The sequence below is a fragment of the Mixophyes fleayi genome, chromosome 6 (genome assembly GCF_038048845.1).
Source record: "Mixophyes fleayi isolate aMixFle1 chromosome 6, aMixFle1.hap1, whole genome shotgun sequence".
NCBI lineage: Eukaryota > Metazoa > Chordata > Amphibia > Anura > Limnodynastidae > Mixophyes > Mixophyes fleayi.
Genome location: NC_134407.1, coordinates 49,434,552 through 49,447,972, shown reverse-complemented (window position 1 = coordinate 49,447,972; position 13,421 = coordinate 49,434,552). Strand labels below are relative to the sequence as shown.

The following is a 13,421-nucleotide window of genomic DNA, read 5'->3' as shown; positions in this document are numbered from 1 at the left end:
AACAATCCTTCTTTAAGTCCCTCATTTCTTCTCAATCCTCCAATCCCTGCTGCCTCTTTGCCACCTTCAACTCCCGCCCCCCCCCCCCGCTTTCCCTCTCCGCTTCTGACTCCGTCACCTTTTTCATAAATTGAGGCCATCAGACCGAACATCTCCTCCTGCCATCCTTCTCCCGCCACCCTCATCGCTTCACCTCCCTCCAACAACCAACTCTGGTGCTCTTTCTGCCCTACATCGGGTGAAAAAGTTTGCTCCTTATTCTTTCCTCTCCACCCTCTACCTGTCCTCTCGATCCCATCCCCTCCTACCTCCTTCGCTCTCTCTCCCCCACTGCCTGCTCTTACCTTGCACACCTTTTCAACCTATCACTCTCCTCTGACGTAGTCCCCTCCGCTTATTTTAACAGGCTCTTATCTCTCCTATCCTAAAAAAAAAATCAATCTGAACCCCACCTCTCTTGCAGATTATGGCCCTCTCTCACTTCTCCCCTATGCCTCCAAATTACTTGAGCGGATTGTCTGCAGCCGCCTCACCAGACACCTCCCTCCTCGACCCTCTCCAATCTGATTACTGCCCCCTCCACTTCACCGAAACTGCCATGGCCAAAGTTACTAATGATCTCCTATCAGCCAAATCCAGGGGTCAATTCTCCCTACTCATCCTCCTCGACCTCTCCACGGCCTTCAACACCATGGACCACCCCCTCCTGCTGCAAACTCTTCTCTCTCTCTGGATCTGTCCACGCCTGGTTCACCTCATACCCCGCTCCTTCTCTGTATCCACCTCTGGTTCTTCCTCCACCCCCTCTCCTCTCCCTGTAGGAGTCCCTCAGGGCTCTGTTCCCTGCCCTCAACTCTTTTCGCTCTATACTTCCTCCCTTGGTGCTCTCATCTCCTCCTTCGGTCTTCAGTATCACCTTTATGCTGACGACATTCAACTCTACATCTCTTCTCCTGATCTTTCCTCCACCCTCCTCCCTTGTGTATCAGACTGCCCCTCTGCCATCTCCTCCTGGATGTCCTTGCACTCTCAAAATTAACATCTCTAAAACTGAACTCGTTGTCTTGTCTCCTTCTAGACCCCCCCCCCCACCATGACCTATCATTTTTAACAACACCACCACCTCCTCTGTCACCCAACTCTGCTGCATGGGAGTCACCCTCGACTCCTCCATCTCTTTTGCCATCCATTGCCTGCATCCAGCCCTTCCTCTCTCAGGATGCCACCAAAACCATCATCCACGCACTCATCTCCCGTCTCGATTATGGCAACCTCCTCCTTACCGGCCTCCCCCACTCCCATCTTGCCCCCCTCCGCTCTATACGCAATGCGGCTGCAAGACTCACCTTCCTTTCACGCCACTGCTCCTCTGCCTCCCCTCTCTGCCTTGCATTACACTGGCTCTCCTTCCCCTACAGAATCCTTTTCAAACTCCTTACCATCACTTACAAAGCTCTCTCACAGTCTACTGCCCCCTATATCTCTAACCTCCTCTCCATTCACACTCCTGCCCTCGGCCAATGACAGTCGCCTCTCCTCCACTCTGATCACCTCTTCCCACTCCAGAATCCAAGACTTCTCCCGTGCGGCCCCCCTTCATTGGAACGACCTCCCTCGATCTATCCGTCTCTCTCCTAATCTGTGCTCCTTCAAGTGCGCACTTAAAACTCACCTGTTCCTCAAAGCCTACCAACCATCCACTTAACCCCCTCATCTCCTCCACTCACTCTCCCCTCTCTGCCCCCCTTTTCTCTCCCCCATGCTTCAACTGGCTCCCCTTTGTGCCTGAGTTTGTTTACCCTCCCTTAGGATGTAGGCTCATATGAGCAGGGCCCTCTTCCCTCCTGTCTCCATACTTGTTCTTCTGATCTGTCTTTACTGCATTAGCCTGCCTGGAGTTTCTGAAATATTGATATTTTTTTTGTTTATTGTTCAGTACTGTTTCACCATGTATAGTCTACTGTTTGTACTGTGTACGGCGCTGCGGCAATCCTGTGCACCTATCAAATAAAAGGATAATAATAATGTCTCACTCACCACTTCAATGACTAGTCTCACCTTGCATCCTAGGCAGCAACCTCTTCTGTCTAACCCTAGGCTTACTGGTGCTATTAACTAAAGATATCTGGTTCTTCATCTAGTTGGATAAAAATATTTCCTAGTTTGATCAGTGGTACAGAATAACATATACATGAATTAGTGTTATTGAATGTGAACTTTCCTGGGGAAAGGTCTGCTCACCTGCTGAATAATTTTACAGTCTTTCTGTGAATTCTCTCTAGGAGGGACTTTACCGAACAGCTTCCAGCCCGGAGCACTCAGTGATGGCGATTTGAGGTCCTTTGATCTTTTAGAGAAGAAGTTCCTGGTAAGAGAGAAACATAAAACATCTATTTAAAATACAGGTTTTAGTCTGTTAACTCCGAGAGATGATGCGACTATTCTGTCAGTGTGTCAGATCACAAGATATTAGTTACCAGAGGCAAATTATACAGAACTGTGCGCTATCCCCATTTCTACCAAATGGGATAACAGCTTTCACACACATGCCAGTGCAAAGGAATATACAGAAATAAAATGCACGGCAGTCCGTCTCATACATACATAATCCAGAACATAAAAGGCAAGTAGTTTTATTTTGCTGCCTATGGTGACACGGAGTTAGTGAATGTCTTTCAACAGTCATCTATTATATAAGGATCATCATATTATCATTTAGAGCCGGGGGTTATATGAAACAGAAGAGCTTCATCCCCTTTTCAAAACCAGCCTACATTCATATATCTTTAAATGAATAAAGTAATATGTCTGGGCTGATCAACAGGTGGCGCACCAAGTCATTTTTTAGCCCCAGTCTCTAACAACCTTCATATACTCTCAAATATTCAGCCTGTGAGCGCATATTTATACCACGTGTCTCACTTCTTGGAAATACTTGAACAACACTGTTCTAGGTAAAATTCCAACAATGTACACTAATGGGTACATTAGGTGCATTATAAAGAGATAATCTAACTTTTATGTAGGGCCATAAAAATTTGCATTATAGACCTAAAAAGAAAAAAAGAAAAAAAAAGATGCATTATTAGTTGTTAATTACTATGCAAACATTCAGAAGTGATGTCCTATTGGAAATTGAAGAAAGAAGTGTTTCAATAATAAATTCTGGGTGATAGATAGATATTCAAAAACAAAGAAACACCCAGTGAAGAAAGAATTTAGGAAAATAACATTTCGACTTCTTCCAAGATCCCTGTGATCTACCACAGCCATTTCCTTATTTCTTCCTTCTCTTCTGAGTGAAAACATGTGTCAAAACATTACCATCCCATGAACTTCTGCATAAACCATGCAGCACTGGATAGAACACAAGCTGTTCCACAAATGTCCTATTGACTGTCTTCCAACCTTTACTTAGTCAATGAAAGCACTTTTTGCTAACCATAATTCATTTCAGTTCATATACTTGTTTTAGAATTTGAAGAGAGAAAGAGAAGTCAGATGTATGACGTTCGTCTATCAAGCATAAATCCCTAAACAGATTTGACAGTAAGCAATTTTCAAAGGAAAGTGCTAGTGTAATACATATAGGAGGTGCGTTTTACACAGTAATCTTCCCACATTAGTGTGACACGAGCCTGACATCATCTGTGCTGTTGGCCAAGTTTGTTCCTTTAATACAAAGTCTGAGGCTTCCTGCTTTCCTCCGTTGCCCTCCCATATCACACTGCTCCTGTCACATTAAGCCCTACCTTATCGGAGACAATAACAGATGGACAGGTCATTGCCTCCCACAAGATTTTCAGAGGATGAGACTAAAACCCTGGATCTGTCTACAGAATTTTTGTATATAGTGGAAATTGTGCATTTTGTCACAAAGCTTCATTGGCTTCCCTCACTGGACCACCTGGGTAACAAACCCTTACTAGAAAATGTTGTTTTTTTTACAAAAAAGAGAAAAAAAAAAAAAAAAGGGAGGGATAGCCAAGTTCCATAATTAAATGGAAACGGAAATTATGATTTGTTTTATGTATCTATAGATCCCAAATCTTTAGAACTAATTCTTTAATGTCAGAGAGCATAGCATGTAACTTCTCATAAGCCATCATAATATTCAATGCCACTGGACATAACCACCAAAAAGTGTTTAGTTGAGCCATTGGCTAGGAAGCCGGAAAAACATGCCAGGGATCTATATAGGAAAAGACTACGGGGTATATTTACTAAACGGCGGGTTTGTAGCTGTCATTTATTTAGTGCATTCTACAAAATGAAAGCTAGAATCTGATTGGTTGCTATAGGCAACATCTCCACTTCTTCAAACCCGCAGTTTAGTAAATCTAGCCCTATGTAACACCAAGAAAGCTTCATGTAAAACTCTCACGATATTCAATAGGCATACCCGTTATCTCCATTTGGAGATAGAGGTCCGGCTATAGTGTCACCTAGTATGGGATGGTGACCATCTCATTCTCAATTTTGAAAAAAAAAAAAAAAAAAAAAAAAAAAACGGAGAAAAGAGAAGAGAAAAAAAATAAAAAATTTTCATCTGGGGGTGGTTATACAAAAAAATAAATAATATTCTTTGATATGGACAGTTCACAAAAACTGAATGAATGAGGTTTGAGAGCAAGACAACAAGCCTCCAAATAGCAGAAAGTTGTGCAGCCTCTCTCAAATTACATTTTATTTTTACATTTTCATTTAGAGATGCACATATTGTTTTCTTCTACACTCTATGTTCAGTTGCTGAATACAGAATAGAAACTAAAGTCCCAGGAAGTAAATTAAACAGTTCCTGTCCCATTTCTCATGATTTCTGGCCCCAATACCGGTAATTAACAACCAATGATGCTGGAGCAGCTGGCTACATTTAAATTGAGGTTTATAATCAATTTCAAAAGAGGTCATATCATCAAATGTATAAAACATCACAACCGTAGAAATTTGCTATTTTTTTAAATGTTATTTAGGATTTATAGAATTAATCCAAATTCTATTTGAAATACCAATTTATTTTTATTAGGTGCATCAAGTCAAAATATAGAAATGTCCTGTAATCAGAGCCTTCTGGACCCGGGTGAGGAGATTTGCAACTGCAGATTTAGTTAATTATGTGCCACTCACTCCTGATTGGGCAATACTGGGCATTTTGCCTCCTGATATGCGAACCTTGGTAGGAGTAAGAAGGTTGCTTATGGCAATATCTGCAGCAGCTAGGAAATCGATCCTTTATATGTGGATCCAGAACTCTCCTCCAACACTCTATCAATTTAAAGAAAAAAAATGTACTTTCTCCTGAGAATGGACTGGCTGGAGGCTTCTCTCCAGAAAAGTACTCTAACTCGCAAATTCTTTGAGACTTGGGAAAGCTATATTAATCTCCTACCCTCCCAATTACGAAATCAACTTTACGAATGCTTTCACCAGACAATGTGGTATGAAACAAGGGTGCTTCTCCGAGACCCTCCAATTTTTGTACGGGATGATAGGGCAGGCCTGTCCTCTTCCTCTGGTCCCTCCGCACCCTGATGATGGGTCGGGGGAGGGGAAATTGTAATGTTGCGAACGCTCCTCTCATTGAGGGAGGGTGGTATATTTATTCTCATCACAAATGTTATCTTATTGTAGTATTGTCCTGCTCCATGTTACAGACCTATAATATATTAATATCAGATATATATATATCTTAGAATATATGTAGCGAGGTGTTGTCAAACCTCCTCAAGTAGAATCTATAAAAGATGTAACTATGTACATGTATATTGATTGTATTTACAATTGAATGTTTCTCTTTCTTTATGAAACTAATTGTATTGTATGATTGATGTTTGAATATCTTCAATAAAAATGTTTTGAAAAAAAAATAAAAATATAGAAATGATGATTCAGTTTCCAGATAAGAGACATTTGCAGAGAGATACAAAACAAAAGAAACATTTGGCATCAATTTTAGGAGTCAGCTTATTGGCCTCTCATTTTATAGCATCCGTGGTAAATTAGAAACTGGGAATAGACCGTCAAAGCTTTGGTCTTTATGACGGAAGAGTGTATAATATACATATGCATGCTGATCAAATACAATGAGAGTCTTGCCACTTTCAAAAACAAAACTACATTACAAAGCCTCTCTATATGAAACAAAGCTTTATGTACAGTTGATCACATGTTTATACAAATCTGCATGCAACACATTTGGCCGATTGACTTTACACGGATATCATCCTTAACTTATTTTTAGTGCCAGTAAAGCCATCTGCACAATTAAGAAAAAGGAGTTACCCAGTCCAGTAAAGATTCATATTAAAAAAAATGTTTCCATACAATTAGGCACACAGTGCAAGACTTAATTTTAGGATTAACATTTACTGAGCAAGTCACTGAATAGGCAGACAAGGAATTTAAGGCCACTATCCCCTTCAACCGCTCAACATGAAGCAGTAAAATGCTGCATCTCATCATCAGAGTATCACAACCAGCAAGATTGAGAACCATTAGTAAGAGTTATACAGCTGTCAGAACGGTCTTATTTAGTGCCTGCTAGTGATAAAGAGAACAGCATTGATTTCTCACCAATCATGTAAGGATCATGATGTTCACATATCTCACACACACAAAAAATAAACCTGCCAAAGCATAAAGAGGACTGGGCACTCTGCTTAGTGGCTTTGTGTCAGATGTTTCAAACATGAAACATCACCGAAGGCATGTCATTAGTTTCTAGTGGCTATGTAGGCTGCATTCTCGGCATGTTAGTAGATGCACAAATGGTTGTAAGAAAAAAAACTCCAACTATGCTATTAAATGCTTCAGTCAAGTTTTGAAGTGCCACATTATGCTTTAAGTCTAAATGGCCTCATTAAAACCCAGCATAATGTCCGCACGGCTTAAAAAAAAAAAAAAAAATGAGCCAGAGAGAATTGGAAAGATGTTTTTTGTTTTTTTTTAATATACTTTGTAGAATTAAATAAAAAAAAAACATAAAATGTAACCATTTTACAATGGTTATTTTTTTATGAAAAGGTTTGGTCACTGTAAATGATCATTCAAGTACAGTATTAACCTATACAAAGCTTTAGAAATGAACGCGTTCCTCCAGTACTCTATGTACACCAAAAACATATTCTTCATATACACCTAAGGTAGGATCCCTTAAATAAACAAATATCACTGCAATCATAGGAAGTAGAAAAGTACATTAGTAGCAGTAAGTGTGTATATAAGATATCATTTAAATAATTTTTAATGAGTGCTATAAAAGGTTTCAGAGTATTAACTGCCAGGGTTTACCTTATATTCAGAGTAGTCCCCTAAAACTGTCACAAGATGGCAAAGCAGGTGAAATGGCATCCTATAGGCCAATGATAGAACGAAAAAATATGAAGCATCTACTCTCTAATTAAAGTATAAAATGCTTAGCCCCCCTCAGACAGCTTCACTTCTAGATCCCATGACAAACATTCCACATTCTGTGTCATGCTCTAAAAACCCAGTGACTCACAGGGTTGCCATGTAATTAGAATTTTATATATACTCTTCTTTTGGCGAGGCTTATTTGCATATTTCTTAAGGGAGCACTGCCTTATCTGTGCTTCTTGTTATAATAATTGAGTGCAGAAATATTGGATCTCAAACAGTTCAGAGGAAAGTAAAAATAAATAACTTTTTTTTTTAAGAAGTTAGGATCGCATGGCCTTGCTTTAGATTAAGACAAGTGCCTCAAAGAGCTCAGATTAGCCCAATCTATTTTAACTCAAAGCATACTTAATATTAGGGGGATTTAATACACAATGCTCAGCTGTATTTTGTGACTTCCTAGGCCGCTCAAAGTTTTATATTATCGCTGCTCTCAATCAACTGCAGTCTACCCCCCACAGATCTAAGGGAGCACACTGAGCTCCTCATCATCCACATCTTCAGTGTTGGTAGTGTAAAGGGGTCAAGACGGGCAACTCTCGCTTACTACAAGGTTTCCCTACCCCATGCATATCGGAGCCTATTGCCATCTGGGGCCTACATTCAACTCCCAGTACATCCTCCCTTACCTTCAGTCAGAAGATTTGCATTTTATATTTCATTGCCTAGTTAACCTACTATTACTATGGTACATGTAGATTGTCTTTAGAGAAAAGCTGGTGTCCCCTAGATTAGAATGTCAAATCTTTGTTGGGAGATGTGCAACTTTGTTATCTCCATTTGAGTCCACTGTACAAAACATAAAAAAAAAAAAATTAATGAGCATGTGACTGGATAGTAGATCGAAAACAGCCAATTCAGCTGCTTTAAAAAGACGACGAAGACTACAAAAAAACTGAGGGATGGGAATTAGACAACTACATAGTCATATTTTAAAAAGGAACACTAAACCACAATATAATTTATTTTATTACATGACAACCATTTGGTGTTAACTTGGCATTCCACTGAAGCTCTGTTTTGTTTTAGCAAAGTATTACATTACCATCCAATTAAAGACCACTGAAGACCTAGCACCTCTTTAGGAGTATGTAATAATGTGATCTGGTACAGGCCAGAAAGCTGAGAATGCCATCATTAATTTCCTCTTAACATGCTGTAAATCAGCAAATTAATACATCCTGAATTACAAGGGGGCAAAATTTGCCAAATGACAGTGTCTGGGTGATTGGGAAATGTCCTCTCGATTGATAATGCCATTTAAGGAGTCTCACAACACACTTGTTATTTTATCAGAGGTGTATAAACTCCATGCCTAATGGTCACACCTACATTTATAGTGACCAATAGAAACACATCTCAATTATAAGGCTGTTGGTTAAGCCCTTAGCATACCTACATGTCCTAATAAACAGAAATTGTCCAACAGAATAAGGTTATTATTACAAATATATTATTCTTACAAATCATACAATTAAAACATTCAATTACATTGTAATAAAATGGAAGATATTATTGATTAAATCAATTTACATCACTAAAAATGCCTATAGTATCAAAACTGATAAATGTTCATATTAATCTGCAATAAAAGAAATAAAATATTTAAATGTAATTCCATTCCCAATGATCTAACTTATCTAACGAAATATTAACGAGAGTGTGCCATAGAGGATCAAACTAGATGTTAAGGTCTACAAGCTCATAGATGCCATCTTGATACAGCTTTCTTAACTAGAAAAATGTAAAACCCTTTGCGTTGACAACATTTTTTTTATTTTCTCCTCTAGCGGTTTATTTTATACTTTCTATTGCTATTAATTCAAGATCACTCCTATGTTTTAAATATGTTTGGTATAGTGTGTATTTCAACTTTCTTTAAATTATTACATTGGTGTACAAGAAACTTGCATTGTAATTTGAGCCCATATACTGTAGACTACAAACACATGCAACAAATAAATTACCTATTTGCTTTCGAGACTAATGAAACCCTTAATATTAATTTCTGCTCTGTCACTCGATAAAAAAAACTAGAGTTTCGTTCTATGTAAAGTTACAGGTTATGCACAAATTCCAACTACATATATGGTAGCCTAGGGGCTTTGGTACAAACTAGTTTGTTTTACCGTCCAATATTGAGTCAATATCGACATGGGTTATTGTTCATTGGACAGAAAAATAAAAAACTAGGAGTAAGAAATGTAGATTTTTTTTGTTGTAAAAAAAAAAAAAAAAAAAAAACAACTAAACAATAGCTGATCTGGGAAAATTTGTTCCAGTAACTTAACTTGTTTAAGAAATAAATATTTTTTATTAATAATTCTTTTAACTTTACATGAGAATTAAATTGTGAGATAAAAATACAAATGTTTCTGCAATTTATATAGTCTTTTGGCTTATCTTAAAAATAATTTATGGTCTAGCTTGCTAGTTTTATCCAAAGCATCTTTTAGCAATTCACTTGGATAACATCTTTTTTTAAAAAGAAAATAAAAAAATATATATTTTTTTGTAAAGGAAACAAATGTACAATAGTATAAAATACTAAACAATGAGGTAATGTGTCTCCTTGTACATTTATAACCCCTCTGTTTAAATTACTATCATTTATTTTTAAGTTCTCATTTAAAACCTCTAACTAAGTAAGAGGTTCTTTTTATCCTCATTATGGTCTTCAAGAATAATGCTGAATGTTAAAATGTAAACAACTACTCGTGGCAATTTCATCATCATTTATTTATATGGCGCCACTAATTCCGCAACGCTGTACAGAGAACTCGATCAAATCAGTCCCTGCCCCATTGGGGCTTACAGTCTAAATTCCCTAACATATACACACACACACACACACACACAGACTAAAATCAATTTCATAGCAGAAAATTAACATAATAGTATGCATATATATTATTTAGCTCAGTAATACAGTCTATGACATATGTATGTCAAATAGTGGTTTTACTTTCTCAACTAAAATGAACTAAGGGAACACATAGAAACCTCATCACAACATGCAGCGGTGGATTGCTAAAATATACACGTTTGCTTTATTACGTTGACACGTGTTGCTAAATATGGCGTTTATTGCCTAGCCAGTCATTCCTTTCATCTCCCAACTCTCAATTGAATGGACAGACATCCCATCCCTTAAACTGCTTACTCATGTGTTTAGTGGAATTAACTATGTTTATACAAAAGCTTATGGCTCTCCCCACAGGAGGCAACTGGAAAAAAAAAAAAGGGGTAAAATAAGAAAGCACAGCGTTACAGAATGGGGTCAAATGTACACTAACAACATTTTCCAGATGAGATTCACATTAAAAAAATGTTGCAAGATATCACATACAAGTCTGTAACCTTCGCTATTGTATGTTATACATATAAAGGGCTAACACATATTTTTCTAGGGTTTACATTTTTATTGCATGCCCAGTGAATGTAAATTGGACTGTTTAGCATTTTGGTGTAGCTACACTGAAGAGAAACATAATTATTTGCATAAACTCCACAAAGAAAACCTCATCTGCACAAAAGTTGCATTAAGAGCATAAAATGACTTAAATATCACCTCCGCAAATGTGAACAAGCAGAGTGAAAAACAGAAAACACAGGACAGGTATTTTCTACTTTCAGATACTGAAGTTAAATGCCATAACTCTATATTCTTGCTGATAGTTTGAGAAAGAGGTTTATAATTAGCAGCACATCCTGCGCAATACTTGAAGTGCCAATATCTCACAGCATCACTATATAGACTACCACATTTAAAATCAATGGCTTCCCTTCTTCTGGTATTAAAAGTGTTCAATATGCATTATATACTCATTTCAGCCATAAAAGTCACACTATAAGGGTGTCATTGAAAGTCCATGCAGCTCATCTTCTAATGACACTGCTCAAGCTACCAATACAGTTAAACAATATACATACATGTACATGCTAGGGAACGTTCATGCTGTTGTAACCACAAAGAAATTCAATGCCGAGGCAGAACGGTGAAAACAATGCAGCACGCTGTATATTTCCAGTGCAGTTTCACTTATCACAAGTTCAGTTGTAGTGGTGCTAGACATTATCGATTCTTCAATCTCTGGTCATTTCAACGTAACCAGACCTTTAAAAAACTGCATCATAAATAAAATAGGAAGTCAAGTTCTAATGTTCACAGTGCTGTACATAGGCGCCATTTGAAAAATATTTGATCTACATGTGTAATTAAAACTATACATCAATAAATCAACATAAAACGCTGTAGATCCAAGCAAAATCTTGAAAGAGACAAACACTGGAAGAAATGTTTCAATGTAAATAATTTAACAATGTAACTGAATTCCTTGGCTGGCTTTATCTCTTTGGGAACTCATATAGCTTATCCGTTTGATCTCTGAATGAGGCGGAGGCATGTCAATTACTTCCATCTAGATCCCTTTCCTGTAAGAAACAATAGGGGGAATTATACGAAATAACACACCCCGACAAAAATAGGGCTATATTTACAAATATTTGTATGCAAAAGATTAAAAAGTAAAACTAATGAGTAACACTCACAGCCAAATAAAACACACGCTCATTTATGAAAATACGTTGGGAGATAAAGGTTTTATAAAGCTGTGCCTATAAAAGCTGGGTGCACAGGCAATATTTATTCCTTGCACCTCTGTGCAAAAAGGGGACACAGCTCCTTAGCAATACCCACAGTGTAGAGTATAAAAATATCGCTAATAAGGAACTTGGCACAGGTCAAGAGTAATGTGCAATTGGATTTTTATAAATGTAGGGCATTTGTGCCTTTACATTTTCTGCCTCTAATCTTTCCACCTCCTATCACTGCTTCCGTTCCAACCGAAATTAGATGGTAGCACACTGTATAAGCCTTAGCACCACCTACTGTATTGAGGGGTACAAATCAACAGCAGTAGAAAGGTGGCAGAGAAGAGAGTCATAGCAGGAGTGTGAAATTGCCCCTGCCTAACTGTACCCTCACAGTGTATATACACAGTCACTGTTATATCATTATTAGGGCAGCACGGTGGCTAAGTGGTTAGCACTTCTGCCTTACAGCACTGGGGTCATGAGTTCAATTCCTGACCATGGCCTTATCTGTGTGGAGTTTGTATGTTCTCACCGTGTTTGCGTGGGTTTCCTCCCACATTCCAAAAACATACTAGTAGGTTAATTGGCTGCTATCAAATTGACCCTAGTCTGTCTGTCTGTGTGTGTGTGTTAGGGGATTTAGACTGTAAACCACAATGGGGCAGGCACTGATGTGAGTGAGTTCTCTGCACAGCGATGCAGAATCAGTGGCGCTATATAAATAAATGGTGATGATGATGATTATGATGATATCAGCATCCTACATATTCTCAGCCACGAGGCCTCCGTGCTACAATAACCAATGGAGGAGAGAATTACACAACAATTCTATGTATAGTCTATGAAAAAACACACAAAGCTCTAGAGACTTGCACAACCATGAGTAAAAATGTCACGTTACTTTATTAGGGCATTTTTTTTTACAGTGACACTACATGCAACAACACTTAAAATACAGTTAAAATGTTCGCCGTTAACCAGGATGCAGGGCAATAAAAAAGAAATACAGCAACATACAATTATATGGTATGTAAAGTCAAATGGCAATAACTAAGCAAAAAACTCCTTACTCCTTAAAATGTATTAAATAGTTCACAAAATTCTCAAAGATTACTAAAAGGTAAAGAATTAATGTCACAATAGTTACTAAATGTGCTGGGCAGAAATACAAGGACTGATGGAATAATTGTAAAAGCATAGTGAAAATGCATAAAAATAATTAAAGTGTAAGTGTGTGTGTGTGTGTGTGTGTGTGTGTGTGTGTGTGTGTGTGTGTGTGTGTGTGTGTGTGTGTGTGTGTGTGTGTGTGTGTAGGGGGCATCTGCTGTCTGCACTAAAGCCCTATTGATCTGGGGACTAAGGGTAAATAGAGGTATTAATTCCGGGACCTGTTAATGCAGTTCGTAGGG

At 38.1% G+C, this 13,421-nt stretch overlaps 1 protein-coding gene across 2 annotated transcripts in view; it reads right to left on the bottom strand.

The window, feature by feature from the left end:
• Positions 1-13,421, bottom strand: part of TBC1D12 (TBC1 domain family member 12) — a 79,651-nt gene that overhangs the window by 53,725 nt on the left and 12,505 nt on the right. For both annotated transcript variants that reach the window (XM_075216431.1, XM_075216432.1), the window contains exon 2: positions 2,242-2,365. In XM_075216431.1, coding sequence (XP_075072532.1) covers positions 2,242-2,365 — 124 coding nt within the window. The remainder of the gene's footprint in view (positions 1-2,241; positions 2,366-13,421) is intronic.